The following is a 23,970-nucleotide window of genomic DNA, read 5'->3' as shown; positions in this document are numbered from 1 at the left end:
AAAATTAAGGAAATCAGCCAGAAGTTTAATTGTCTGCTAGGAAAAACAATCCATATCCTTTAGAAGAATACAATGGAACACAGAATCTCTACAACATATCAACCCCAAAAGATGAATATATAATTCTTAAAGAAGTTATCATACATATGAGGAATAGAAAAGTGTAACACAAAGTCCAGAGCATGTCTTTGGATGACAAAGATTTCGGAAACAGCAGGAAAGAACTTCAAATCAGTTATTGTATTACGTATTTAATGACAGAAAGACAAATGTGGTGACAATGAGAGAACAGACAGAAATCCCAGTGCAAAAAAGTAAACAAAAATAATTCTACCACTTAAAACTATAATGAATAATTCACTGAATTGTCTTATCAGATTGGAGGTAGCAGAAGAAAGTCTCAGTGACTTGAGGACAAAAAACCCCCATAAACTGTGCGTAAAGCTGACAGGGATAGAAAGATCTTCAGCGACCTGTAGGGCAATACTGAACACTCTAATGTATGCATAATTGGAATCCCAGAAGAAGAAGCTAAAGACAATGCGGCAGAAAACATATTTGACGAAACAATGAAAAATATTTCCAGATTTACTGATGTCCATTAACTTAGAGATCCAAAATGCTCATCAATCCCCAAGGAGGAATGATACAGAGAAAACCACACCTAAGTATACCATAATCAAACTAACCAAAAGCAAATATAAAGAGAAGGACTTAGAAGTATTAACAGAAAATCTGCACAGAGGAACAATGACACGATTTACTGCTGACTATTTAATCAAGGAAAAAAATGCATAGCAGAGATAACAAATCACCTTTAAAATGCTGAAAGAAAAATGTCTCAACCCAGAATTTTTTTTATTAAGTTCAATTAGCCAACATATAGTACATCACTAGTTTTTGTTGTACTGTTCCATGATTCATTAGTTGTGGAAGGAGCCAAGATATAACTTCAACAGATCAATGGGTAAAGATGATGTCTTTCAGGGGTGCCTGGGTGTCTTGGTCGGTTAAGCATCTGCCTTCAACAGGTCATGATCCCAGGGTCCTGGGACGAGGTCCCACATCAGGCTCCCTGTTTAGTGCGGAGTCTGCTTCTCTCTCTGTCTTTGCTCCTCCCCTCTGCTCCTCCTTTCTCTGTGGCACTTTCTCTCAAATAAACAAATAAAATCTTAAAGAAAAAAATTATGTGTTTCACATATACAATGGAATATTACTCAGCCATCAGAAAGGATGAATACCTACCATTTGCATCAATGTGGATGGAACTGGAGGGTATTATGCTAAGTGAACTAAGTCAAGCAGAGAAAAACTGAATGGGAACACAGAATTTTATATTCAGTAAAAAGACCTTATGAATTAAGACAATAAAGACATATTAGGGGCGCCTGGGTGGCTCAGTGGGTTAAAGCCTCTGCCTTCAGCTCGGGTCATGAACCCAGGTTCCTGGGATGGAGCCCTGTATCGGGCTCTCGGCTCAGCGAGGAGCCTGCTTCCTCCTTTCTCTCTCTCTCTATGCCTGCCTCTCTGGCTACTTGTGATCTCTGTCAAGTAAATAAATTAAAAAAAAATAAGATATTAAATTGGATGAAGGAAAACTGAGAGAAATCCTCACTAGCAGACGTATGGTAAAAGAAGTATTAAAAAGGAACTTCTTCAGTTGAAGGGAAATGACACGATGTGGAAACTAAGATGTACAAGAATGAATACAGATTATTTACATATGTGATAAAATTTAAGTACTATTTAACAATTTTTTATAAAGACAACCAATCATTTAATGTGAAATATACAGCATTGCACAAGACCCTTGAAACATTGTAATTTCAGGGACACCTGGGTGGCTCAGTCCATTAAGCATCTGCCTTTGGCTCAGGTCATGATCCAAAGGTCCTGGGAGAGTCCCACATTGGGCTCCTTGCTCAGCAGGAAGTCAGCTTCTCCTTCTGCCTGCCACTCCCCTGCTTGTGCTCTCCCTCTCTCTCTCTGACAAATAAAATCTTAAAAAAAAAAATTGTAATCATTTAATTTCTTCCATCCATTTTGTTATTGCTGTCATATCCATTATGACTGCATATATTACAAACCTCAGACTAAAATTATGTGAAAGAGGTTAAATACATTTATAATGTTCCAAGGATTCTTGATTATTACATGAGTAGATTGTTGTAAATTAAGAACTTTTATTTTTTTTAAAGATTTTATTTATTTATTTGACAGAGAGATCACAAGTAGGCAGGGAAGCAGACAGAGAGAGGGGGAAGCAGGCTCCCTGCCGAGCAGAGAGCCCGATGTGGGGCTGGATCCCAGGACCCCGGGATCATGACCTGAGCTGAAGGCAGAGGCTTTAACCCACTGAGCCACCCAGGCGCCCAAGAGCTTTTATTATAATTCCTACAGCAACCACAATAAAAGAATATGAAGAGGTATAGTTACAAGACCATTAGAGAAATTAAAATGTAATATTAAAACTTATATAAATAACTCAAAGCAGGAAAAGAGGAAAAGAGAACAACTAGAAAACAAATAGTGAGATGGTGGTCTTAAATGTAATTATGTCAATACTTAAGTCAAGTGTAGCTTGGCTAAATCCTCCAATTAAAAGGGACTGTCAGACTGTACTAAGCAAGCAGAGTAACTAAATGCTACATTCCAGGGGTTAAATTTTTTTCTAGAAGGTACAGATAGTAAATATTTTTGGACTGGTAGGCCATATGGTTTGTGTTCCAACTCTTCAACACTGGCCTTATAGTGTGAAACAACACAAACAGTATGTAGAGAAATGAGCATGGTTGTGCTACCACTAAAACTTTATTTACAGAGTAAGGCAGCAACTCGAGAGCCATAGTTTCATTAATCGTATTGTATACGAGATATACTTTAAGTATACAGAGATAGAAAAACTAAAATAAAAGGATAGAAAAAGATATACATGTAAACAGTAAGCATATGAATGCAATATAGCTATATTAACATCAGGCAATGTAAAATTCAACACAAGGAACATTATAGAAATAACGAGAAATTTCATAGTTATAACAGGTGCAATACATAAGGCAGTCATAACAATTGTAAGCGTATGTCATTAATGAAAACATAAAACAAAAACTGACCGCCTTAAAAGGAGAAATAAATAGGCAAATACACAATCTTATTTAGAGAATGTAATGTCCCCATTTCAGAAGCTGATAGTGGACCAAAATCCCATATACACAATCATGACAAAGTAACTAGTACTGAGCTAGCACTAGTACCACAAGTGTACTAGCGAAGTAATTTCATATATTTTGGAGAAAAAAAAATCTGTTAGGATATGAAGATATAAACAAACTATTAACTACTTTAATCTGACATAGAGCTATAGAACATTGTACCCATCAACTACCTAGTATTTTTTTTCAAGTGCCCAGCTAGCATTCACCAGGTAATACCACATGGTTGCATGGTAGGCCAAAAAACAATAGGTATCAATGCATTTCAAAAGACTTAACAAAACAGAAGTCAGAGAAATGTTTGGAATTTAAAACTGTTTGGAGTTACATGACTCCAAAGAAACCACAAAGGAAATCCAAAAACATTTTGAGCTGAATGAATATGAAAATACAGCACACTGAAATTCATGGAATACAACTAACACAATGCTGAGCATAAAATTCATAATTTAAATGCTTTTGTTATGAAAGTAGGGCTAATATCAGTTATCTAAATTTTTAATTGACTTCATTAAATTAGAAAAAAAAGAAAGTTGAGAACTCCAACTGGAAGAGAATAGTAATCCTAAGAGCAAAAAGAATGAAAATTGAATTATAAGCAATAGAAATAAAAACAAAATAAATAAGAAAGTCATTTAAAATTTTAAGAAAATGATTAATTCTTCAAAAAGACTGAGTATAATGGAACAAAATACAAATTCACAATATTAGAAAACAAAGTGTTATCACTACAGACTTGGAATTCTGGGTATTTTTTCTTTTTGCAAAAATGTCAACAACTTGAAATGAAATGGACATTTAATATCCAACAATCAATCAACATAATTTATCAGAATAAAAAATAAAAGAAAACAGTATGATTTTTTGTACAAATAATGGTGATATAATATAGATGTAGAAACAGCATTTGAGAAAATTCAACAGTAATTTGTGATAAAAACTTTAGTAATCTAGGAATATTTAAAAATTTCTTTAACCTGTAAAAGGACATTGTGTAGTAAGGAATTTGGCCTTGCCCCAAAAGCGGTCTGGGCTTTGTCCTCAGTTCCGGTGGAGATCATCTCTAAATAGAATACTATGAATGCAAGGAGTGGCTTTCTTTTCCTGGTGGGTCTCTTCAATCACAATTGAGAGCTTACTCTGAGAAGATGTCTTAGGATAGGTCCATCAACACCCAATGGCCCAAGGCTGCCCACACCCGAAAGAGCAATGATATGGTTTAGAGCTTTAGGTCATGTGATATCAGCCTAATTTCTAAGGAAGGGTGAGGCTGGAAATTTGAGTTTAACCATGGACAAGTAGTTAATCAGTAATGCCCTATAAACAAGCCCCAGTAAAAACTGCACAGCCAATCTCAAGTGAGTTTCTCAGACTGGCACTACTCCATGCTTTTGCCACACACCAATGCCAGGTCCCTGAAGACAAAGGAAACTCTGTATGTGGAATTCTCCCACACTCTGCCCTACACTTCTCTTCCTTGGCCAATATCCATTACTTGTAATGAACATAAATGTGAGTATGTTAGGTTCCAGGAAACTCTGTATTTCTAGCAATTGATCAAACTTGAGCATGGTTTTGGGAAACCCTCAATCTCAATTGGTTATCAGAAGCGAAGGTGTTCTTAAATGAACTCTAACTCTGTATCTGGACCCCTAACTCCTTCCATCTGGGGTCAGAAGTCTTGGGCAGCCATGGCAGTTGGAATGATTGTACCTAAGTCTCACACTCTGGCTAACTTTGGATAGGCACATATGAAAAACACAGAGCCACTGTCATACATAATAGCAAATATTGAGCAGTTCCCTTCTAAGATTAGAAATGTAAGGATTTCAACAGTTCTGTTCAACATTGTATTGGAGGTCTCTATGAGTGCAGTAAAGTAAGAAAACGAAATATAAAAAGCATAAAGAAGGGAAATGAAGAAGTAAAATTATCTCTATTTTCAGATGAAATGATTATATAGAAATCTATATAACAATCTATAGAATTAACAAGTGAATTTAGGATGATGGTTGTACAGATTTCAACAACAAAGTCATGTTTTTATATACTACTATAAAAATGGAAAATAAAAACTGAAAAGTAACTGCATTTATAATTGCTGCAAAGGACATAAAGCATAAGAATAAATTTTAAGACAAGTCAATATCTACATTAAAAGTTATAAAATATTGCTAAGAAAAAATGGAGAGTAAAGGAAGAGATATATGATGTTCATATATCAGAAGGCTAAAAAAGAGGTCAAATTTAAGATTCCAATCTACTCAAACTGATCTGTAAATTCAAAGCAACCATAATCCCACAGAGCTCTTAATTTTTTGATAGAAATTAGCAAGTTGCTAAAATTTATATGAAAATGCAAAGAAATAAAATTGCTAACACAAGCAGAACACCAAAGTTGAAAGACTTACATTACATTATTAATAATAGTAATACTACTATTATTATTACCATTACTACTACTACTACTGCTACTACAAATGTTCCAAGGCCAAAAGAAAGTCCTTTTAACATATGGTGCTACAATCAGTTAACAACTATATGTGTAGCAAAAGCAAAAATCATCCATATAAACCACCTTTATCTTAGATGTGTCATATCCTCCAATGTGTAAAGTTTCTAGAAAAAGACAGGAAAGTATCTTTGCCATTTAGGGATAAGCAAAGATTTTGAAGAGTGAGCACAGACAGCACCAAACATAACAGGAAAAAGTTCCTAAATTTTTCATTAAAATTAAAAACTTCTGCTCATTAAAAAGACAGCATTAAGAAAAGAAAAAGAAGTCATGCCACAAACTAGGGCAAAACAGTCAGAATACATCTACAACAAAGGGCTTTTATACTGAATATGTAAAAAACTCTTACATCATTCACAAGAAAACAAATACCAGTAAAATCGTTAAGTAAAAGACCTAAATAGTCATTGCACAAAAAATGATGACCAATAAGTACACAGAGGTTAAAATCATTAGCTCTCAGAGAAATGCAAGCTAAAACCAAAATTAGATATAATTTCACACCTCTTGGAATAGCTAAATTAAACAGAATGACAAAATGTAGGCAAGGATGTAGAAGAACGGAAACTCTCAAACACAGCTGGTAGGAATTAGGAACTCAACAACTACTTTGAAAAGCTGTCTGGCAATTTCTTATGAAAAATATCTTACCCTGTGACCTAGCAATTCCATTTCTAGATATTAACCCAAGAGAATGAAAACATATGCCCACAAGAATGCTTGTATAAGGATGTTTTTAGCCATATTATTCATAAGAGCCCAAACTGGAAACTATCCAAATGTTCATGAACAAGAGAATGGATTAAAATAATGTGACATATTCTAACAGTGGAACACTACTCAGTAATTTCAAAAAATGAAACCATTAATACATGTATCTCAGGAACATTATGTTAAATGAAAGAAGCGAGGCACAAAAGAGTACGTTCTGTATAATTCCACTTATATGAAGTTCAAGATTAGGTAAACGTAATCTCTGGTGGTAACTATCAGGATGGTGTTGCCTAAGGGAATGTGGTTGGTGGGGCTGAATAGAGAGAGTCCAAGAGAACATTCTGGGGAGAGGGGCTGCTCTAATTTGTAACTGCAGTAACGGTCACAAAGGTGTATGACATTTATCAAAACAGATTTAATTGCACATTTAAGTAAGCATATTTTACCTTAATACAAGAATATTATACTGAGAAAAGCTAAAGAATATATGCCTTGTACCAGCAACTGAAAGAACCGGGCAAAATGTATGGTGAAAAACTGCATACCATTTGCATTTCGCTTTCTATTTACTTTCTAGGTGGGTTTATTGCTCTGGAGATGGAGAGTAGCTTCTACGGTTTCATCAGGTTGTATTAAACGGAAGAAGGAGGTATCAAGGGGAAGGGAGGACTAGAATTACCTCTAGGGCAGCTGTATTTAGGGCAAATCACAGGATCTTTCAACATATTTGTCCAGGTGAATCAGGCTAAAGATCACTGGTCACAGTTTGGAATTACAAAAAGACGGGGTTGTTAGGATAACAGGAAGTATTTGTAGAGTATGTTTGTTAAGCGAGAGCTGAGTAACTTCAAACGAACTGTTTTATTTTAAAGTTTACCAAACCAAACCAAACAAAACAAAAAACCAGTCTAAGAAATGGTAAATGAAAAGCAAGTATCTCCCTTCTTTTCTTAATCCCCCTCTCCAAAATAATAACTGCTGGCACTCTCATAATGCCTTAATATGCCAGGCAGTGTTCTAAGTGTGGCACAGATATGAAATTATTTCAGCCTTAGGATATCTCTGTATTCCAATGAGGCTAATAAGATTGCTTGTGACACAGAGCTAGTAAGGAGCAGAGCCAGGATTCAAACTTCAGGGGTCTTGCTCAGAATCCACGCACCAGGTTACACAAATATGCTAAGTATTAGCCACTATGAAATGTACTAAATTGAAACGGAGAAAGTGTGGCTGGTGGAGAAAGAGGTTATCACTGAGTAAATGTATATAAGACTTACATGAATTTATTACTATTTTTTCCATTTTTATTATAGAGACCCCACTCTCTCTAGCAGGGAAAAGCCTTTAAAATTTATTCTGATTATTTTGGCTTGGTTCGGAAATTGATAAAATGTTAATTTTATGAATGTATCTTTTGTAATTTTGGAAAATTTCAGAGCTTTGAAAGAGTTACAGAGGTTAGAAATCCATCTACTAATGGAAGGGAAGACAAACGTATTTAAATCATTCTCTTTAGCAAAATTATTTTTGTGTTCATTGATTTGAAGGACAAATTTAGGCATTTATAAAGAATGAGTGCTTGGGTCAAAATTTTTATGGTTGTCCTAAACTTTCTTCATTTTTTGGCTTTTTTGTAACTTTAAATAGGAGAGAAAATTATATCACAGAATCACAATAATGCTGGAAGAAGCCCTAGAGGTCTAATCTGTGAGTCATGGACTAAGTCTTGGTCTTAGGGTTAGTGGGCCTGGTTCATGTGTCAAGTCTAAGCCTCAAGTCCTTGGATAAATGCCTCCTCAGAAGCATGCTTGCTCATCTATGAATCGAGGATAACAGGATCTGCTAAACAGAGCTGCTGTGAGGGTCAATGTGATGGTGTCTAGGAAAGCCCCTTGTGGGTTACATAAGTTAATCAAACTGAAGGGAGTCATGTAGCTGCTGCCCACGGGCACAGAGCTGCTAAGTAGCAGAAAGGAGTTCAAACTTAGGTCTCAACCCTTTGCAATGTGTTATTTCCATAAGTATGGTGACTATTAAGTGTTCAACTTGCTTTCAAATAACTTTTCAGAAATTTCCCAATTTTTGGTGGTATTTCCCTCAATATGATAGATCTGTTTCGAGATCTCCTTTGAAGAAGGCAGGTGACTAATGATGGTGGTGTCAGCAAAGCGTGCCTTCATTTTAATACTTCGAAGTTGCTAAGACACTAGATCTTAAATGTTCTCACAGCAAAATGAGAGGACAATCCTGTGACAGGAGGGAGGTGGTAGTTAATGCTCTGCTCTGGTGGGAATCATATCGTGATACATAAATGTATCAAATCAATATGTTGTGCACCTTAGCCAGTGCTGTATATCAACAATATCCCAATGAAAACATAATTTCGTGGGGGATGCAGGAGACTGGCGGAGTGAAGGAGGGTGAGAGTGGCAGGCACAAGCAATACATCACCATCTTGGGAGGTTGTAACATTTGAAAAGACAAGAATGTTATAATGGAGTTGTACAGTTGAAAAACAAAAACAATACCCACTTAAAATAATTCCCACATGAAAGAGTTCATAAAATCTTAGGTGTTCCAAAAGGAGGTTTATGTATAACAAATCTGAAAACTCTAGTTCTAGAGAGAGCAGGAGTGACCATTAACACTTCCTAGGTAGAGGGACATTTTCTGTGATTTCTCATTCACAGCATGCCTGGCAGATACCACAAAAGGGCACCAAGGCTACCAGTATTGAGACTGGGACTTGATAGTAGGGAATTGCCACTTTTAGCAAACTGGCCATTGATACCTATGCAGGTAATTAAGGTCATATCCAAGAGTACAATTATTTTTCTTTCTTCCCTGGTCACAGCTCTCAGCTGAGTGAGCCTCCTCCTGAGCCAAGCTTACTAAAGAGTTAGAGGGGAGGAGGGGTCTAGTCCCTGCATCTCAGAAGAAGAGGAGTCAGCATTTTCTGCATTTGAAGAAGGAAAAAAAGAATAAAGAGTTGGTCTTATTATTACTACTTTCCTTTTTAGATCCTTAGAATTTCTAAGATACTATAGGAACTCTCCACTAAAATAGGGAACTCTAAAGTCCTCAGTAAGAATTTTTAAAAATGGCCTTTCATTTAGGCCAACAGTGAATATGGGGACCATCCATTACATAAAACAAGTGGGAATTAAAATAAACACAAAAATTCTGAATATGCACAAGAACAGGATGCCACCTACACGTATTCAGCCTCAGAGTCTAAAGTGTTTCCTTAACATGGGTAATGCTGGTATATAGCACATAGCCTGGCTCAGAGAACAGGGAAAGAAAAGAAAGAAATGCATGTATACAGGCAGCTAGAAATTGAAAAAACTGAAAACATTTTATTTTGAAGCAAGCCCTTTCCTCTGGAAACATTTCAGGTACTATCTAGCAGGAGAGGGGAGGGTCATGGATGGATGATTCTGCCTTTTGAGTGGCCAGTGACCTTGTGATTGACTGGATGGGGACTCTACCATTTCTACATTATCTTATTTCCCCTCTAGTTTACTCTGTTGTTTACAGTTTGATAGAATAATGGGGCATTTTCTTTTCTTCCTGCTTCTGACTGCCTGCTAAACTATGGGTAGGGAAAGAGAAAGAACCCAGAATTTGGATTAGCCCAATTTCTAATACAAGGGGAGAGGCCACATCAGTCCCGCACATTAGAGCACACCCTCCCATCCCCTACACTATATTAAACGTTGACCAGCAATCAAAGTCAGAGATGAAATTTTGATTCCAAAGAAGTCTTGAGGCAGCAAAATATATTTGAAATTATATGGGATATGGAATAATATACTGCACACATTATCTTGAACAGGTTAATTTCACAGAGACTTGGACACCGTGAAATAGGGTTAATTGCATTTAACTCATTAAACTGTTGAAGATTTGAGTTAAAAAAAATAAGAAAAAAGACTAATAGGTGCTTATGTAGTGATAAATGAGGAAGGTCAAGAAAAATGTGCTATAGATGGTGCTCAAGCACTATTTTCTCAAATTATTCAGTGGGGAGCTGATTTTCCCTCACAGGAACATATACTGAATTTCAGAGAGGTATTGACTGGAAATAGAATTCAATTAAAATCAAATTTCTTGCAAGATCTTCTTCTATGTATCAGGAGATACTAATGAGAAAAATTCCAGAAAGGCTTAATAGCGTTGTTAAGAAACAAATAATATTGTTTCCTGCAAGTTCAGGCTTATAGTTAAGTCCTCTTTAGTCTTTTTTGCCAACTTAGGACCATTTCTGTTTTTTTCTGAGACAGTAGTGGAATAATACAGCATTACACAAGGCAAAACCGACAGGATATTTGTGAGTTTTAGAGTTACATAAAAATTTCATGAAAATAGTCATGAATTCCATAGTTGCAAAAGGTAAATCTCTTGGTAAGTTTCTAAGATTCACACAATGTATATTTTGAGACAACAAATATCTGGTTGGCGCTCCCGTCCAGTTTAGTGGTAAGAAATATAGCGGTCAGGGGTCTCTTCAATGCAACCAACCTGGAAATTATGGTTTTAATAAATGCTTAAACAGGTTCACAGTTACATCATGCTGCCTTTGTATTTTTCCTTTATCTTTGGCTCTTTGAATTTTCATCATCATTATTATTATTCCATTATTTATTTCATTATTTCATTATTATTGTTATTATTATATAGTTATTGTACTACAAGATATGCAAGAGAGGATTTGAAACTCAAATAGTAAGAGGTAACATCCTGCAGAGCTAAAAACAATGTTCTGAGGACAGGATGGAGAGAAATGGAGAAAATAACAAAAAGTAATAACTGAATCAGTCCTAGTTTTTTAATGTTCTTCCATCTGTTAACAACTAGACATGAAGCAGACTTAGTCAACTCATGCTTTATGTCTGGAACTGTGAATTAATACCCTATGTATATGGTAAATGATCAGTCATCCACTTTCATTATCAAAAAATAGCCAATGTAAAGAAAAAAGCTTCCAGTGAGAATCTGTATGATTCAAAGCAACAGAGGAATCATAAGACCTTCTCTCCAATGAATATACCAGATCACAATGCCAAGCACAACTACTAACATTTCTTACTGCAGTTCTCCATAACTGAAATAGATATAAAAATATGGAGTTCATACCAATGGAATGGGGAATGTGTGTTAGCTACATATCACTAGGTATGTTAACAAATGCACTCCTAAGTTCCACCTGGACATAAAAGATTGTTTCTACCCTCTCCACTGACTTTTAAAAATGCCAATGCAAAGAACTTCCCCAAATGTTGTTTAAACCTCCCTGTTCTGTGAGTTGTATCACTGAGGCTTTTAAATAAGATCTTATGCTGAAAATAAAAAATAAATTAAAAAAAAATAAATAAATAAACACACTTGTACATACAAAAAAAAAAAAAAAAAAAAGATTTTAACTCGTAATTTTTGTTCACAGTGTTTGTCATAATGGTGACTTACGAGATCGTTAATGGTATTATTTTGCAAGATGGTAAACATGGGAATATACATTTGGGGGAAAACTCTGGACTACATCTTTATTAATAAAACTCTCCTACCCATGTAAAATAGTGATGAATTAGCTAATGACAGTAATGAAAACCTCATACTGATTTGAAAAATTGAAGTAGAAGAATAGAAAAAAAGAAAAAAAGAAAGAATAGAAAAGAAAGTATACCACTATACCAGATCCCAAAAATGGCCTTAGCAATTCTTAACTCGAAAGTTCTTGTTATAAAAGTGCACTTACTCTGGACACAGGGATTAATAATAACTCATCTTGCAAAAATGCTGGCTTATCTCAGAGGGAAATAGCAAAGAATAACCCATCAGGAATGCAGAACACTTAGCAAATCTTAAGTTTCACAAATTTCATAAAAACACTTTAATGTTTGGGATGAGAATTGCAACTTATTATTTTGGTTACAAATAATACTAACCCTGGCAAAATGGATGCGCTTTTCAATTAAATAACAGTTACTCAGATGAACTTTCAAGTCAGATAGTAAAATATGCACTTAATTTAATGAGGCACTTTAAAGGAACTCCATGATGTATCAACCCTTGGCCTAAAGGCACTACGAAGCCAAGTGTCCAGCATTCGTTTATCCATGATTTTAATTTTGGGGCACCATATGATAACAACCAACAAAGTAACAACAAAAAAATCCTACACACACAATTTTTTCTTTTTTTTATTCATAGAAGGATAAATGGCATCTAATGAGATCCTGGCAATTAGAATATGGTGATTAGGAACATTCGGGGCGTTCCAAAAATTTAGCATTTATTTGGTCGTAATGTAGAAAACTCTGCTTATTTTTCAGCTCAATTCCAGGATACAGAGGAATTTCATTTTTATTCTTTTAAGAAATGAAATTACATTGGAATGCATCAGAAATCCTAAGTAAATAAAATGGAAATACCCCAGAGCCCAAGCTGTTAGATTTGTGAGTACCTTATAGTGGATTATAAAGAGAGAATAGGATTTTATTCTCTCTTTATAAGAAACTTATACACATAGAAGGAGAATTATTAAAATTCTATTAAATATTAACATATTAAAAGATATTGCCTCTGGGCAACTGCTTGCCATTTCCTTTCAATCACATGGTACAGGCAGTCTTCTAAATTTTCCACGGACACAAGCCCACATGAAGTATTGGTAGGTAAAATGTTCACTGAGAAAAAGAACACATTTGTCACCAAGCGACAGGGTGATGGAGGAGTGAGGTGCTGAGATCAGAAGTGACAGCACCCCAGTGTAAGAGTGGATGGGTTCAACTACAATACACACCAGGAACAGGTTTCTACCTTACATGACTGAAACACGGAGAAAAAGGCACAGTGTGAGAAAATCAGACCTAGTGATTAAGCACACAGATGCTAAAACAGCACTATCTGAAATAAAATACAACTTCGACCCTTGTGAACCAAGTAACCTTAAGCAAGTCATTTAATCATTCTCTGCCTTCATTCTTTCAAATGTAAAATACGAGTAATAACAGTATCTACTTCAGAGATGAGCTGCAGGATCAAAACAGAGCTCAAAAAAAAAAAAAAATTAAAAATAAATTAAAAAAAAATTTTTAAAAACCAAACAAACAAACAAAAAAAAAACCCAGAGCTCAATATGTGCTCGTACGAAGTGACCTTGAAAATTTCTGAGCTATCGCTTTTACTTTAGAATATTACTTTCTTTACTGAAATTGCTTTCTTCTCGGAGTAAGATCATGGGTCTTATTGAGTCTGCTTTTTCTTTTGATTTTCTTTAAAGTTAACTTACCTGACTTGGTGAAAGGGGTGGTGTTATCAGACATCAAGAAATTACAAAATTAAGTCCAAAGTTGCCACTCGCTATCCACATCCCCTTGCGAAAATCAATTTCCTCAGGTTTGAAACCAATGGTATACCGCAGAATCACTAAGGAAACTTTAAACATGCAAATGCTAGGACCCCAACTCTACCCACTCACAACCAAATCTGGGGTCAAGGCTAGGGTGATGAGGAATATTAGGCATGTGTTTATGTCAAGAATCATCACTGGTTAATCAGATTTTCATTATAAACCATGGTTAGTTAATTTGTAAAGTTGGTTGCACCTGTATTATTTATGACTAATAATTTTTATTTTTTTTAAGACTTTATTTATTTGACAGAGAGGGAGAGAAAGAGCACACAAGCAGGGGGTGCGGCAGGCAGAGGGAAAGGGAGAGGCAAGCTCTCTGCTGAGCAGGGAGCCCGATGTGGGACTCAATCCCAGGACCTGAGCCCAAGGCAGATGCTTTACAAACTGAGCCACCCAGGGGCCCCTACAACTAATAATTTTTAATCTAAACACCATCCAAGTATTTTTTAAAGAAGTCCTGGTTACTTTGTCTAATTTTATTTTTAAACTGCAGACAAAATGATGACAAATTTTTCTTTTTTTCCTGATTTAGATCCTTTCATGGACCAATGTGACTTAACTAGAGCAGAGAAGTGACAAGATAATACTACCTCAATGACAGTTTCCCTGTTGGCCAGACCCATCACCGCAGACACCTGGCCATTCCCGCAGGAGGGACTAACCACTTTTAATTCATCTCCACCATCCTCAGCCACATGGCTTAGAATAGCTGACCTTTTGGAAGTATACGCTTTTTAAAACACCCGCTAGGCATGGAAAAGGAATCAAATAATTGAATTTAGACTACAGACTGAGAAAAATAAGGGGACGCATGTGAAATCACATCTCAATTCAATTATCTGATGCCGTCAAAGCAGTCACTGTGAACTAAGGGAAAGCAAAACATAACGATCAGCCCGATTGGGGGACATGCCTTTCCTATTACAGAAATCACATGCCCAGCTGAAGTGAGCTCATTAACACACTGTATTAATAATTCTCCCAGTGGAAGTCACTGAACAAGTCAGGTCTTCCTTCCGTAACTTACTTTGATTTCTTCATGTACAGCCAGTAGACCACACCAGCGACTAGGGCAGCGAGGAGGAGACCAACCACGATTCCCACAATTAGTTTTGCCTGGTCATTCACCTTCTCTCTGTTTTCATCTACAACAGAGAAGAAAAGACCATGCAGTTACAGACACTGCCAAGGATTTCTGAGAAGAAGTCAATCTGGCTATTCTTTCTTGTTAAAAATAATTAAGGCTCACTACTACTCTGAGTAACATGCAAACTTGTGCTTTTAAAAGATAAAATTTTTAGCATTCTTACTATCTTGTCTCATTTGCTATTTTAGTTCAAGTCAAAATTGTGGCAGCTAAGAAATTACTTATACAATGACACTTCATAAATCTTGAGCTGATAGTCAAGGAAGAAGAGTCGGCAGCGTAGTACCTACCACTTATCTCGTCTGCCTCATCGTGCTCTGGAATACTTACTGAAATGAAAAATGTTAATATGAAATTAAAAACAAAATTTGTTGATATATGAAAGTCACCTTTACCATTATAGTATGATGTGATAATACTCAAAGATAAAATATCTATTCTACAGCTAAAGCTAGAAAAAAAAATTTACATTTAATAGAGCGTGAACTTCCCTACAAAGAAATTAATCTTGTTTTAAGGAGAGTCGTTAAAACTGCAAAGGTATTAATCTACCATAGAAAATTTCACAACTGACAAGCTTTAGTGTTAATCTGAAATCCATATTAATTTCTCCACTATTTACCACCTTTTTATAGAACTTTTTTTCTTTAAGAGAAACAAGTTGCCATATATCAAATCTATAGTGCAGTGTTTCTCGACTTTTCTTGCCTTGGTGGCAAATTCCTTTTTATCCTCTAGTATCAGGGGCCTGACTCTAGAGATGGTCTCGCAGTCGTGGGGGTGGAGGTTAACACGGGACGTCTCAGAGGCAAAGAGGCATCATCTGTGATGTTCGCAGAAGCCCTCCAAATGATGTGGAGATATCACAGTGATAGCATCATGCTCCTGGCCCGTTTTAAGAATCGCCAATGTGCTGGATCATCATCTTATATTACATTATATAAATAGTCTTCTATAGACCTGTACCAGAACTTCCAGTGCCATCTGTCAAAATGCAGATTTCCAGACCCCTTCTCATACATACTATGTTGGAATTTCAGGAGGTGCTCCCTACATTTGAAAACAGCTGTATTAAATGTTCATCAAGCCACTGCAAGATCTAGAAGCCACTACTCAATAGGTTAGAATAAAAGAGAAAGTTGTGTTCAGGAAGAAAGGATAAGTCCTCTTTCTAGGTAGGACAAATCAGTACTCGCTAAATTTAATTTTAAGAAGTCAATGCACCTATTTTAGAGGTAAATTTGTTTGGTTCTTTTCTCCGATCACTCCATCAGGCTTTTTTATATTCCAGTCGTATTCTGTGAGGGATCATTATCTTTACACAATTATTTTTTCCCAGCTCCAGCTACTTCCTAGGTGGTATACTGCTACCCTGCTAAAGTCACAGACAGGAATCCAACTGACTCAAAGGTGAAAGTTTGAAAGGTCAGTTAGCATCCTGTCCAGAACCAAGCTTCATTCCAGGACCTGTCCTGACTGAAAGCTTACAGAGCAATTGGAACAAGGACAGAATTAAATATTGTGGGTAACTTCTTATTAAATGACAACTGTTTTTGGAGAGCTGCTCAGCATGTCAGATTTCTTTCTTTTCTAGGATAATTTCAGTATCTAATTTTTAGCCATGACTCAACTATGATCAAAAGCACCAATTCTGAAACTAGATTTCATAAATTCTATTATCAGTTTACCTACCAATTTGCTAAATGACTGTGCATGTGGCATTCCTATTCAAAATTAAGGTAGGATAAATACCACAAAGAATTAGAATGCAAAATAACAGATTAAAAGGAATTAAAATTTTACCCAAACTAAAACTGTAAAAAATGCTTGAAGATAATCTTTGAGTTATCTCTATTCTGAATTATAACATGGATTAAATAACAATAACTCGGTTCTTATCCTCTGTTGCTCTTGGGAAATATTCCTACCAGAAAAGGTCTCTGACCCATAAAACATGAAATGATTCAACTGTCAAGACAAGGATAATACAGGATGGACACCAGAACAAAACAAAACAAAACAAAACAAAACAGAGCCTATGATGATGATACCAGATGCAAAATAAATACATAAAACTTACCATAATGCAGTACAGGAAGATGGAATTGAAGATTTTAAACTAATGAAGAATAACTTCAAATTTTCTTACTTTTTTTAATGCCAGAAATGAAATACTCACTAGCAGAGACATTCAAGGAGTTTACTGTTCTCTCCAGCTGGTTTTCTGCTGTGCAAGTTAATGTAACATTCTCTTCAGGGGAAATGATAATTTTACTATAATACCTGCCATTGATATAAGGAGATTCCTCTGTCTGGAAAAGAAGAGGGAAGATGGGTTTAGGAAAAGAAATGGATTAAAACCTTGGAGAAGAGTAATACTGAGTGAAACAGGGGAGGTGCTTCACAGTGCTACCTGGTGTTCAAGGGCAGATGTAAGGTCATCGATAAAAACAAATTCAGGCTTATATCCACAGCAGGCAGGAAGATTAGTGAATCCGTAACTGATTTTGTTTATGCTTCTATTGTAAATTCTAAAAATTGAATTCATTAAACTCTTCTCTTTGATTTTTATTTATTTATTTGACAGAGATCACGAGTAGGCAGAGAAGCAGGCAGAGAGAGAGGAGGAAGCAGGCTCCCCACCGAGCAGAGATCCCGATGTGGGGCTCGATCCCGATTTGGGGCTTGATCCCAGGACCCTGGGGTCATGACCAGGCCGAAGGCAGAGGCTTTAACCCACTGAGCCACCCAGGCGCCCCTAAACTCTTCTGAGAGATTCTCATGTTAATTAATATTTTGGCATCATAGTATTTGTCTCAAAATAATTAGTGATTATCTAATCACCAATTTTCTCTTAATAAACTTAAGAATTTAATTCTTATTTGTAAATCATATCATTGTTTATCACTTCAGGGGCTACCTTAAACCATTATATCTAAGTACTTATATATGTATGATTTGCTCATGGGAAAAATCAAACAACTTTTTTTCACTTTCCAAGCTAACTATGGAGAATGGGTTATTTTTCAGTGACTGGTAAGTTCATTTGGTTTTTGTGAGGTCTTAATAAGGGCAATCACTGCATTTAATTCCTCCAAAAATAAGAAATATTCATTTTCTTTTCTTTTTCTTTTAAGTAATCTCTACATCCCATGTGGGGCTTGAACTTAAGAACCTTAAGATCAGGAGTCACATGCTCTATCGACTGAGCCAGTCAGGTACCCTTAGACAATTCACTTTCATCTCTTCCCCAGAACTTGACTCCTAAATCCAACTGTACTAAAGCAAACATGTACTGGAGCTATTTTCTGAGCTGCATTCTGCACACCATGCCTATTTTTGTTCTTTATTTGCTTTCTCGTCAACTATATGATGAGGGCCTTGAGGACAAAAGATAGTCTCTGGCTTAGGGATACTGTCTAGTCCCAGGGGCAGGAGTGCTTAGAGGCATCAGTAATTATAAAACAATAGATTCACCATATGATTGAGGAGGGAACAAATAAAAGATTATGGATAGATCAGCACAATCCTAGAACAAGAAAAATAACATATCACCTAGTGGGCCAGAATCAATCCTTCTCCTTGACAATGAAGAATGGCATTGTTATTTTTATCCTCATAGTAAGTTCACATGCTATTTTTCCACTTCCCACTAGTATTTTTCACATGACTTTCTCACTGAGTCTTTGTTTTTGTTTTATCTCTGTAAAATATACGTACTCATTCTAAGAGTGGCCTTTTAAATCTTTGTATCTGTTCATTCCTCAAATATTTATTGTGTGCTTATTTTTCTATTTCCCACGCTTGTATTACCAGTACCCAAAGGTTATTTTTGCTACAATTATTATTTAATTAAACTAGAGAGCAAAAAGGACAGAATAGAAAAGAAACAGTCATTTTTTGAAGATTTATTTATATTACAGAGTGTGTGCACACACAGGAGCGGGGGATGGGGAGAAGGGAGAGGGAGAGAATCTCAAGCAGACTCCCTGCTGAGGGTGGAGCCTGACTTCACACAGGGCTCAATCTCACAACCCTGAGATCATGACCCGAACTGAAACCAAGAGCCGGACGGCACAACTGACTGACATATATTTGCTTCAACTGTGTCCGCTCCTTTGGGGAGCTTCTATACTCGGGAGTTATGCATCACCCACAGGTGTGAAAGAGCCAAACTCCACCTTGCTCTGCAAAACTATGTTGTATAAGCTGGACCAGCAGCCCAACTTCCCCGTCAGAGCAAGAGATTTTAACTTCAAACTAAATGCAACTCTGCTTTATGAATGCCTTCCTGGATTATCAACTGGGCCTAAAGGTGGGGAGAAGGCAGCACAGAGGATTCAGATAATCAAATGGCCCCTCCGGGTGTTCCTGAAGAATCTTTAACTGGCTCCACCGAGAAAAGGAACAGGAAGACTATTGTAGAGAAAAATAAATTAACAAGTATGTCAGCAACCTGAGCAAACTAGCAAGTGAATGAAAGATTGTTCTGAACCCCTAGTGACAGGCCAGATTCTCTCTCTTCTTCTTTTTTTGCTTTTGGGATGGTCAAGAAGAAAATTATTGGTAGTCCCTAAGTTCTTAGCCCTTTACTATTACTAACTATTACTAAAATGTCCTGACAAAGTTACAAATACTAAAGTTTTGTTTAGAAGGAAATGTCCTAGACACTAGATATTTAGCTAGCCTAACTCTGGCCCTAGCCCTGGCATACACAATTTAGACCATATGTTCACAAACGGAGACTGTGTTCCTCACCACCCCCCCAGGGCCCAGTTTGAGGAAAAAATATCCCTTAATGTGCTTAAGTAAGCAAAGTAATGGAGGCCACTTATACTCAGATGTGTAAGTTTATGATGCAGAAAAGTGTATACCTTAATGTTTTAATCACCCGAGTTTCAGAAACTAATGACCATGGAACAACACCCAATTTACATTCTTCTAAAAACAGATACTGACCACAACATAATGATTCTTCCATTCTCCATGGCCCTGGGATTTAAAATTTCTCTTTGAGCCATGTTCTTTCCTTTGGAAAAATTAAGAAGTTAGCAAAAGCTTCCTCTGAGAATAGACTGCCAATTTCATGTTGCTAACAAGCTAGTCTACAGCTCAGGCACCTCTGTAAAAGCCCACTTTGGGCCAAGCGCGGCATGTAAGAAGAGGACAAATACTTGCTTGGTTTATGACGCTTCCGCTGCCGGTAATTGTCCACTGTATAGCTGGCTTCGGAAAACCTTCCACATGGCAGATTATTGTTTTAGACAGTCCACTGGGATCAGTTTTCTTTGTCATTTTGATTTGAGGTTTTCCTAAAATATCATTAGAATTAAAATAAGATGTTACCCTAAGATCATCAAAGAAACTGAATATCAAATTCTCAAAGAAAACTCTGCACGGGTGCTCCAGTGTTTATTACCTTCTACTATGAGAGTCAACGACTCTCTTTTCTTTAGGCCTTCCACCTCCTGCAGAGCAGTTTCACAGACATAGTTTCCAGCATCCTGATAATGGAGACTAGAAAATGATGGGCTTGATCGAAGCCTGATGTTGTCCTGAGTAAACAAAAAGTTAATTATTTCATATGGCTCAAATACAACTTCTTCATGTATTTATTAGATAATCACGGAACCTGAAACCTGAGATTCTTCTTCCAGATCTAAGGAAAATGCAAGTTCCTTTTTCTTCAGACACTTCCAAAAATAGATTTCCCTTCTCCTTTGTAGTTTTATACACTCAAGAGTTTTATTTCAGACTCTTTCATTTACTGAATTTATAATGTGGAACAAGTTCATAAACTTTGGAGACTCAGTTTTCTTCTTTTTGAAATGGGATAATAATCTTAACAGACTGAATTGTTTGAGGACTAACTATGTAAGTAATATAATGTGTTCACATTCAGAAAGTTCTCAACTGATAACAGCTACTCCTTGTAAGTCCCCGTAGATGAACTAGTATTGAAAGACAGTGAAGACCTGTGCTAAGTTACCAATGATAGGCATAAATGTCAGAAAGCCATCTGATGGGATGTATTTACCAAGACCGGGGATCCATTACAGGGCCATGGTAGTTATGACAAAATGTTTTTAAAGAAATCATTACTAACAGCTTCCTATCCTAATTTCTATGAACAAATGAAATGCAACATTTAATTTTAAAAAAATCACTTGTTATACAGAAAATAATGGTATTTAATGAAACACAATTCTAACATCATGTGGTCTTTCCCCACTATGAATTTTTCTCCATCCCCAACTACTAACCAGTAGTAGCTAGACCACCTTGATCAACACAACACTACTAACATTAGGCATTCAATTAACAACAGTGACTGCAGTTAATGTAGAAACTAGTTTAGCCAAGTAAACTTAGTCTCTCTAGTCCTGTAGTGAAACAATTAAGTGCTTGTACGATTACTGAGTAGTCTGGTTGCCTAGGACTAGTCTAGCCCTTTGACCACAGACTACTACAAATATATCACAGTAAATATTCAGTCTACAGAGTGACATTTTAATTATCTGAATGAAAAGAAGGGTGAGGAGGCTTCAATTAAAAGAGAATAAAATAAGGAACTGCACTTTAAAAGCAAAAAAGCTAGTCAGAGAGGATCTAGTGTTAAAAGTGATCAAAAGCAATACAAAACAATGTGTATTTTCAGCAAGAAGAAATTCTAACAATACAATTCTTCACAATTTTTTTATAAAGATAATTCTTGTCAACTCCTATGTGAAATGGTTTATGTGTGTTTTGTCAACATGGGCACTGGGCGTTTAGATATACTAGCTGAGGACTTAGTAGTGGAATTACAAACTTTCCCTTTGTTGATAACCTTGTCTCAAATCACCAAGTACCAATCCTACCAACTCACTCTAAAAAGGTAACAATGACTAGGTTCTCAGTAATGGCCTACACTTCAGACAATTACAAGACTAGAGGCACTCACTCAGGAAATACTGACCAAGCTCCACTGTGTTCCAGGTATTCCACTATGGCCCACGGCTCAAACGGTAGCTCTACTTTCAAGGTGCTACGAATTCAATGAACTCACGTTCAGACACGTAAGGTCAGTTTCAGGCTGAAAGTTACGTGATCAGAGCATGTATTTATTAAACCCAACAAGGCCTGAGTTTGAGTCTAACTCTGCTACTTAAGAGCTTTCTGATTTCTTTTGCCTCAACTTCTTTCTGAATTATGTGGGGAAATAATAAATATCCTGCATATTTCACAGGGTTCTTTGTAACTGTCATGTGAGAATAATGTGGGTTAAAACACACTGAAGATTGTTAAGCTCTAGAGCATATAACTGTATACATGTGTGGGTCTGTGAGCATGTGTGTATGTGTAGAATTCACATAAATACATATAAAACAATGTAGATACACATAAATCAAAGTCCCAAAGTATATACACATTAATCAATGTCCCAAAGTATATTTCAGACAATCAATTATGGATGCCATACTGTTGCTGGGTACCTCTAAAATTTTACTGTGACATCATTTATATGATTATAATATAGAGAAGGAGAGCATGAATGTGGGTGTATAAACATATTTAGATAGTTAGATGTCCAATTAAATGCAAAAGAGTCAAAAAGGAGTCAGTCCAAACAGTGTAATATTATCAAGAAATATGACTTACTTTCATCCATACCACAGTTGCATTCCTACTAGCAGATATTGTGCACGACACAGGCAAGGCATCACCAATCTGCTTGGTCACTTCCCCACTTGGGTTTAAGGACAAATCCAAATCTGTGAAGCAGAAAATCTGCTTGAAATTCAAACTCCAGGAGAGAAAGTCAAAATATTTTGAAGAAGAAAAGATGAAAGACCCCCCCGCCAAAAAAAAAAAAAAAAAAAGAAAAAAAGAAAAGAAAAGAAAAAAGAAATCCTTATAACAGTCTTCAAAATTCAGAACTGATTTATGTGACCAAAATAACTGGACTGTAGTGTAATCAGTCCACTTTTTCAAGCCATGTTTGAGACCAGTTTGGACAGGGAAATGGTCAATCTTGCTGATTATGCATTTATTTGCAGTTAACATGACTGATGTTTTGACTGCATAGAAGTATTCCCCTGGGGTCTACTACCTCAAGAAAAACAATTCTTAAATCATTTCTGGAAGAAAAGAAAAGAAAGATGATGACTAGGTAAATATTATAAAAAGAGTTGGTAAGGCATGCCAGAAGAAAATTAAGTATATTTAGACAGCAGGTGATAATCTGAAAAACCATGAGGTAGTCTATCCGTTTCTTCAGAGAGAACGGACTATGGTAGTTAGATTTTTTTTAATGCAATTCTATTTCTTATGCAGCTGAAATTTTAAATAAGATCTATTGTTAGGTACGCTGGCAGCAGGCATCATTTTTTAAAAACAGAATAAACACATCTAAGGAGGTATAATCTTTCAGATGGAAAGCAATTTCTATAAAAATCTTACTATCGCAGTATGATCTGTATGAGGAAAATCTAATTCAACAGAACAAACATTTATTGTGCAGCTACTAAGTTGCAAGCACTGACAAGATACAGAGATGGATATAAGCTTACGATTTACAATTTTTGAGGTAGATGTAGTATGCACTGTGCTTAGTGACTCTGATACACAGCAGCATGAAATCCGCATCTACTAGCATCCATGCTATAGATTAGAAGTTCAATTAGTATTTGTTGAAAAACTAAAGAAAGGGCTACAAAGAGAGGTAGAAGCAAAGACTTATGGGAGTATAGAGAACAGAGCCCAAGTGCATTACACAGCAGTAATAAAGGCTTTGTATATGCAGCAGTATCTGCTTGTGGTCCTTGACAGTTGAGAAAGGCTTTGATAAATGGAGATACAGGGAAAGCTTCTGCCACATAAACAACGGCAAAATGCTGACAGAGCACGGCAGATTGCACCACCGTGAGTAATCTGGTATGAATGGTTATAACACATGAATGATAAGCCTACATAATTAGTGGAG

General features: G+C 36.2%; 1 protein-coding gene across 12 annotated transcripts in view; it reads right to left on the bottom strand.

Annotated features, from left to right (window-relative positions):
- ALCAM (activated leukocyte cell adhesion molecule) overlaps positions 1–23,970 on the bottom strand; it is a 213,840-nt gene that overhangs the window by 9,844 nt on the left and 180,026 nt on the right. For 4 of the 12 annotated variants that reach the window (XM_082696746.1, XM_082696752.1, XM_082696748.1 and 1 more), the window contains 6 exons: positions 22,647–22,759; positions 20,425–20,560; positions 20,184–20,317; positions 17,185–17,317; positions 15,296–15,334; positions 14,886–15,003 (listed from right to left, as the gene is read on the bottom strand). In XM_082696746.1, coding sequence (XP_082552872.1) covers positions 14,886–15,003; positions 15,296–15,334; positions 17,185–17,317; positions 20,184–20,317; positions 20,425–20,560; positions 22,647–22,759 — 673 coding nt within the window. Of the gene's footprint in view, positions 1–14,885; positions 15,004–15,295; positions 15,335–17,184; positions 17,318–20,179; positions 20,318–20,424; positions 20,561–22,646; positions 22,760–23,970 lie in introns of all 12 variants that reach the window. The other 8 variants (XM_082696750.1, XM_082696755.1, XM_082696747.1 and 5 more) reach the window with 3 other exon arrangements.

The sequence above is a fragment of the Mustela nivalis genome (genome assembly GCF_964662115.1).
Source record: "Mustela nivalis genome assembly, chromosome: 1".
In the NCBI taxonomy this organism is placed as follows: domain Eukaryota; kingdom Metazoa; phylum Chordata; class Mammalia; order Carnivora; family Mustelidae; genus Mustela; species Mustela nivalis.
This window is presented reverse-complemented; position numbering and strand designations above follow the sequence as displayed.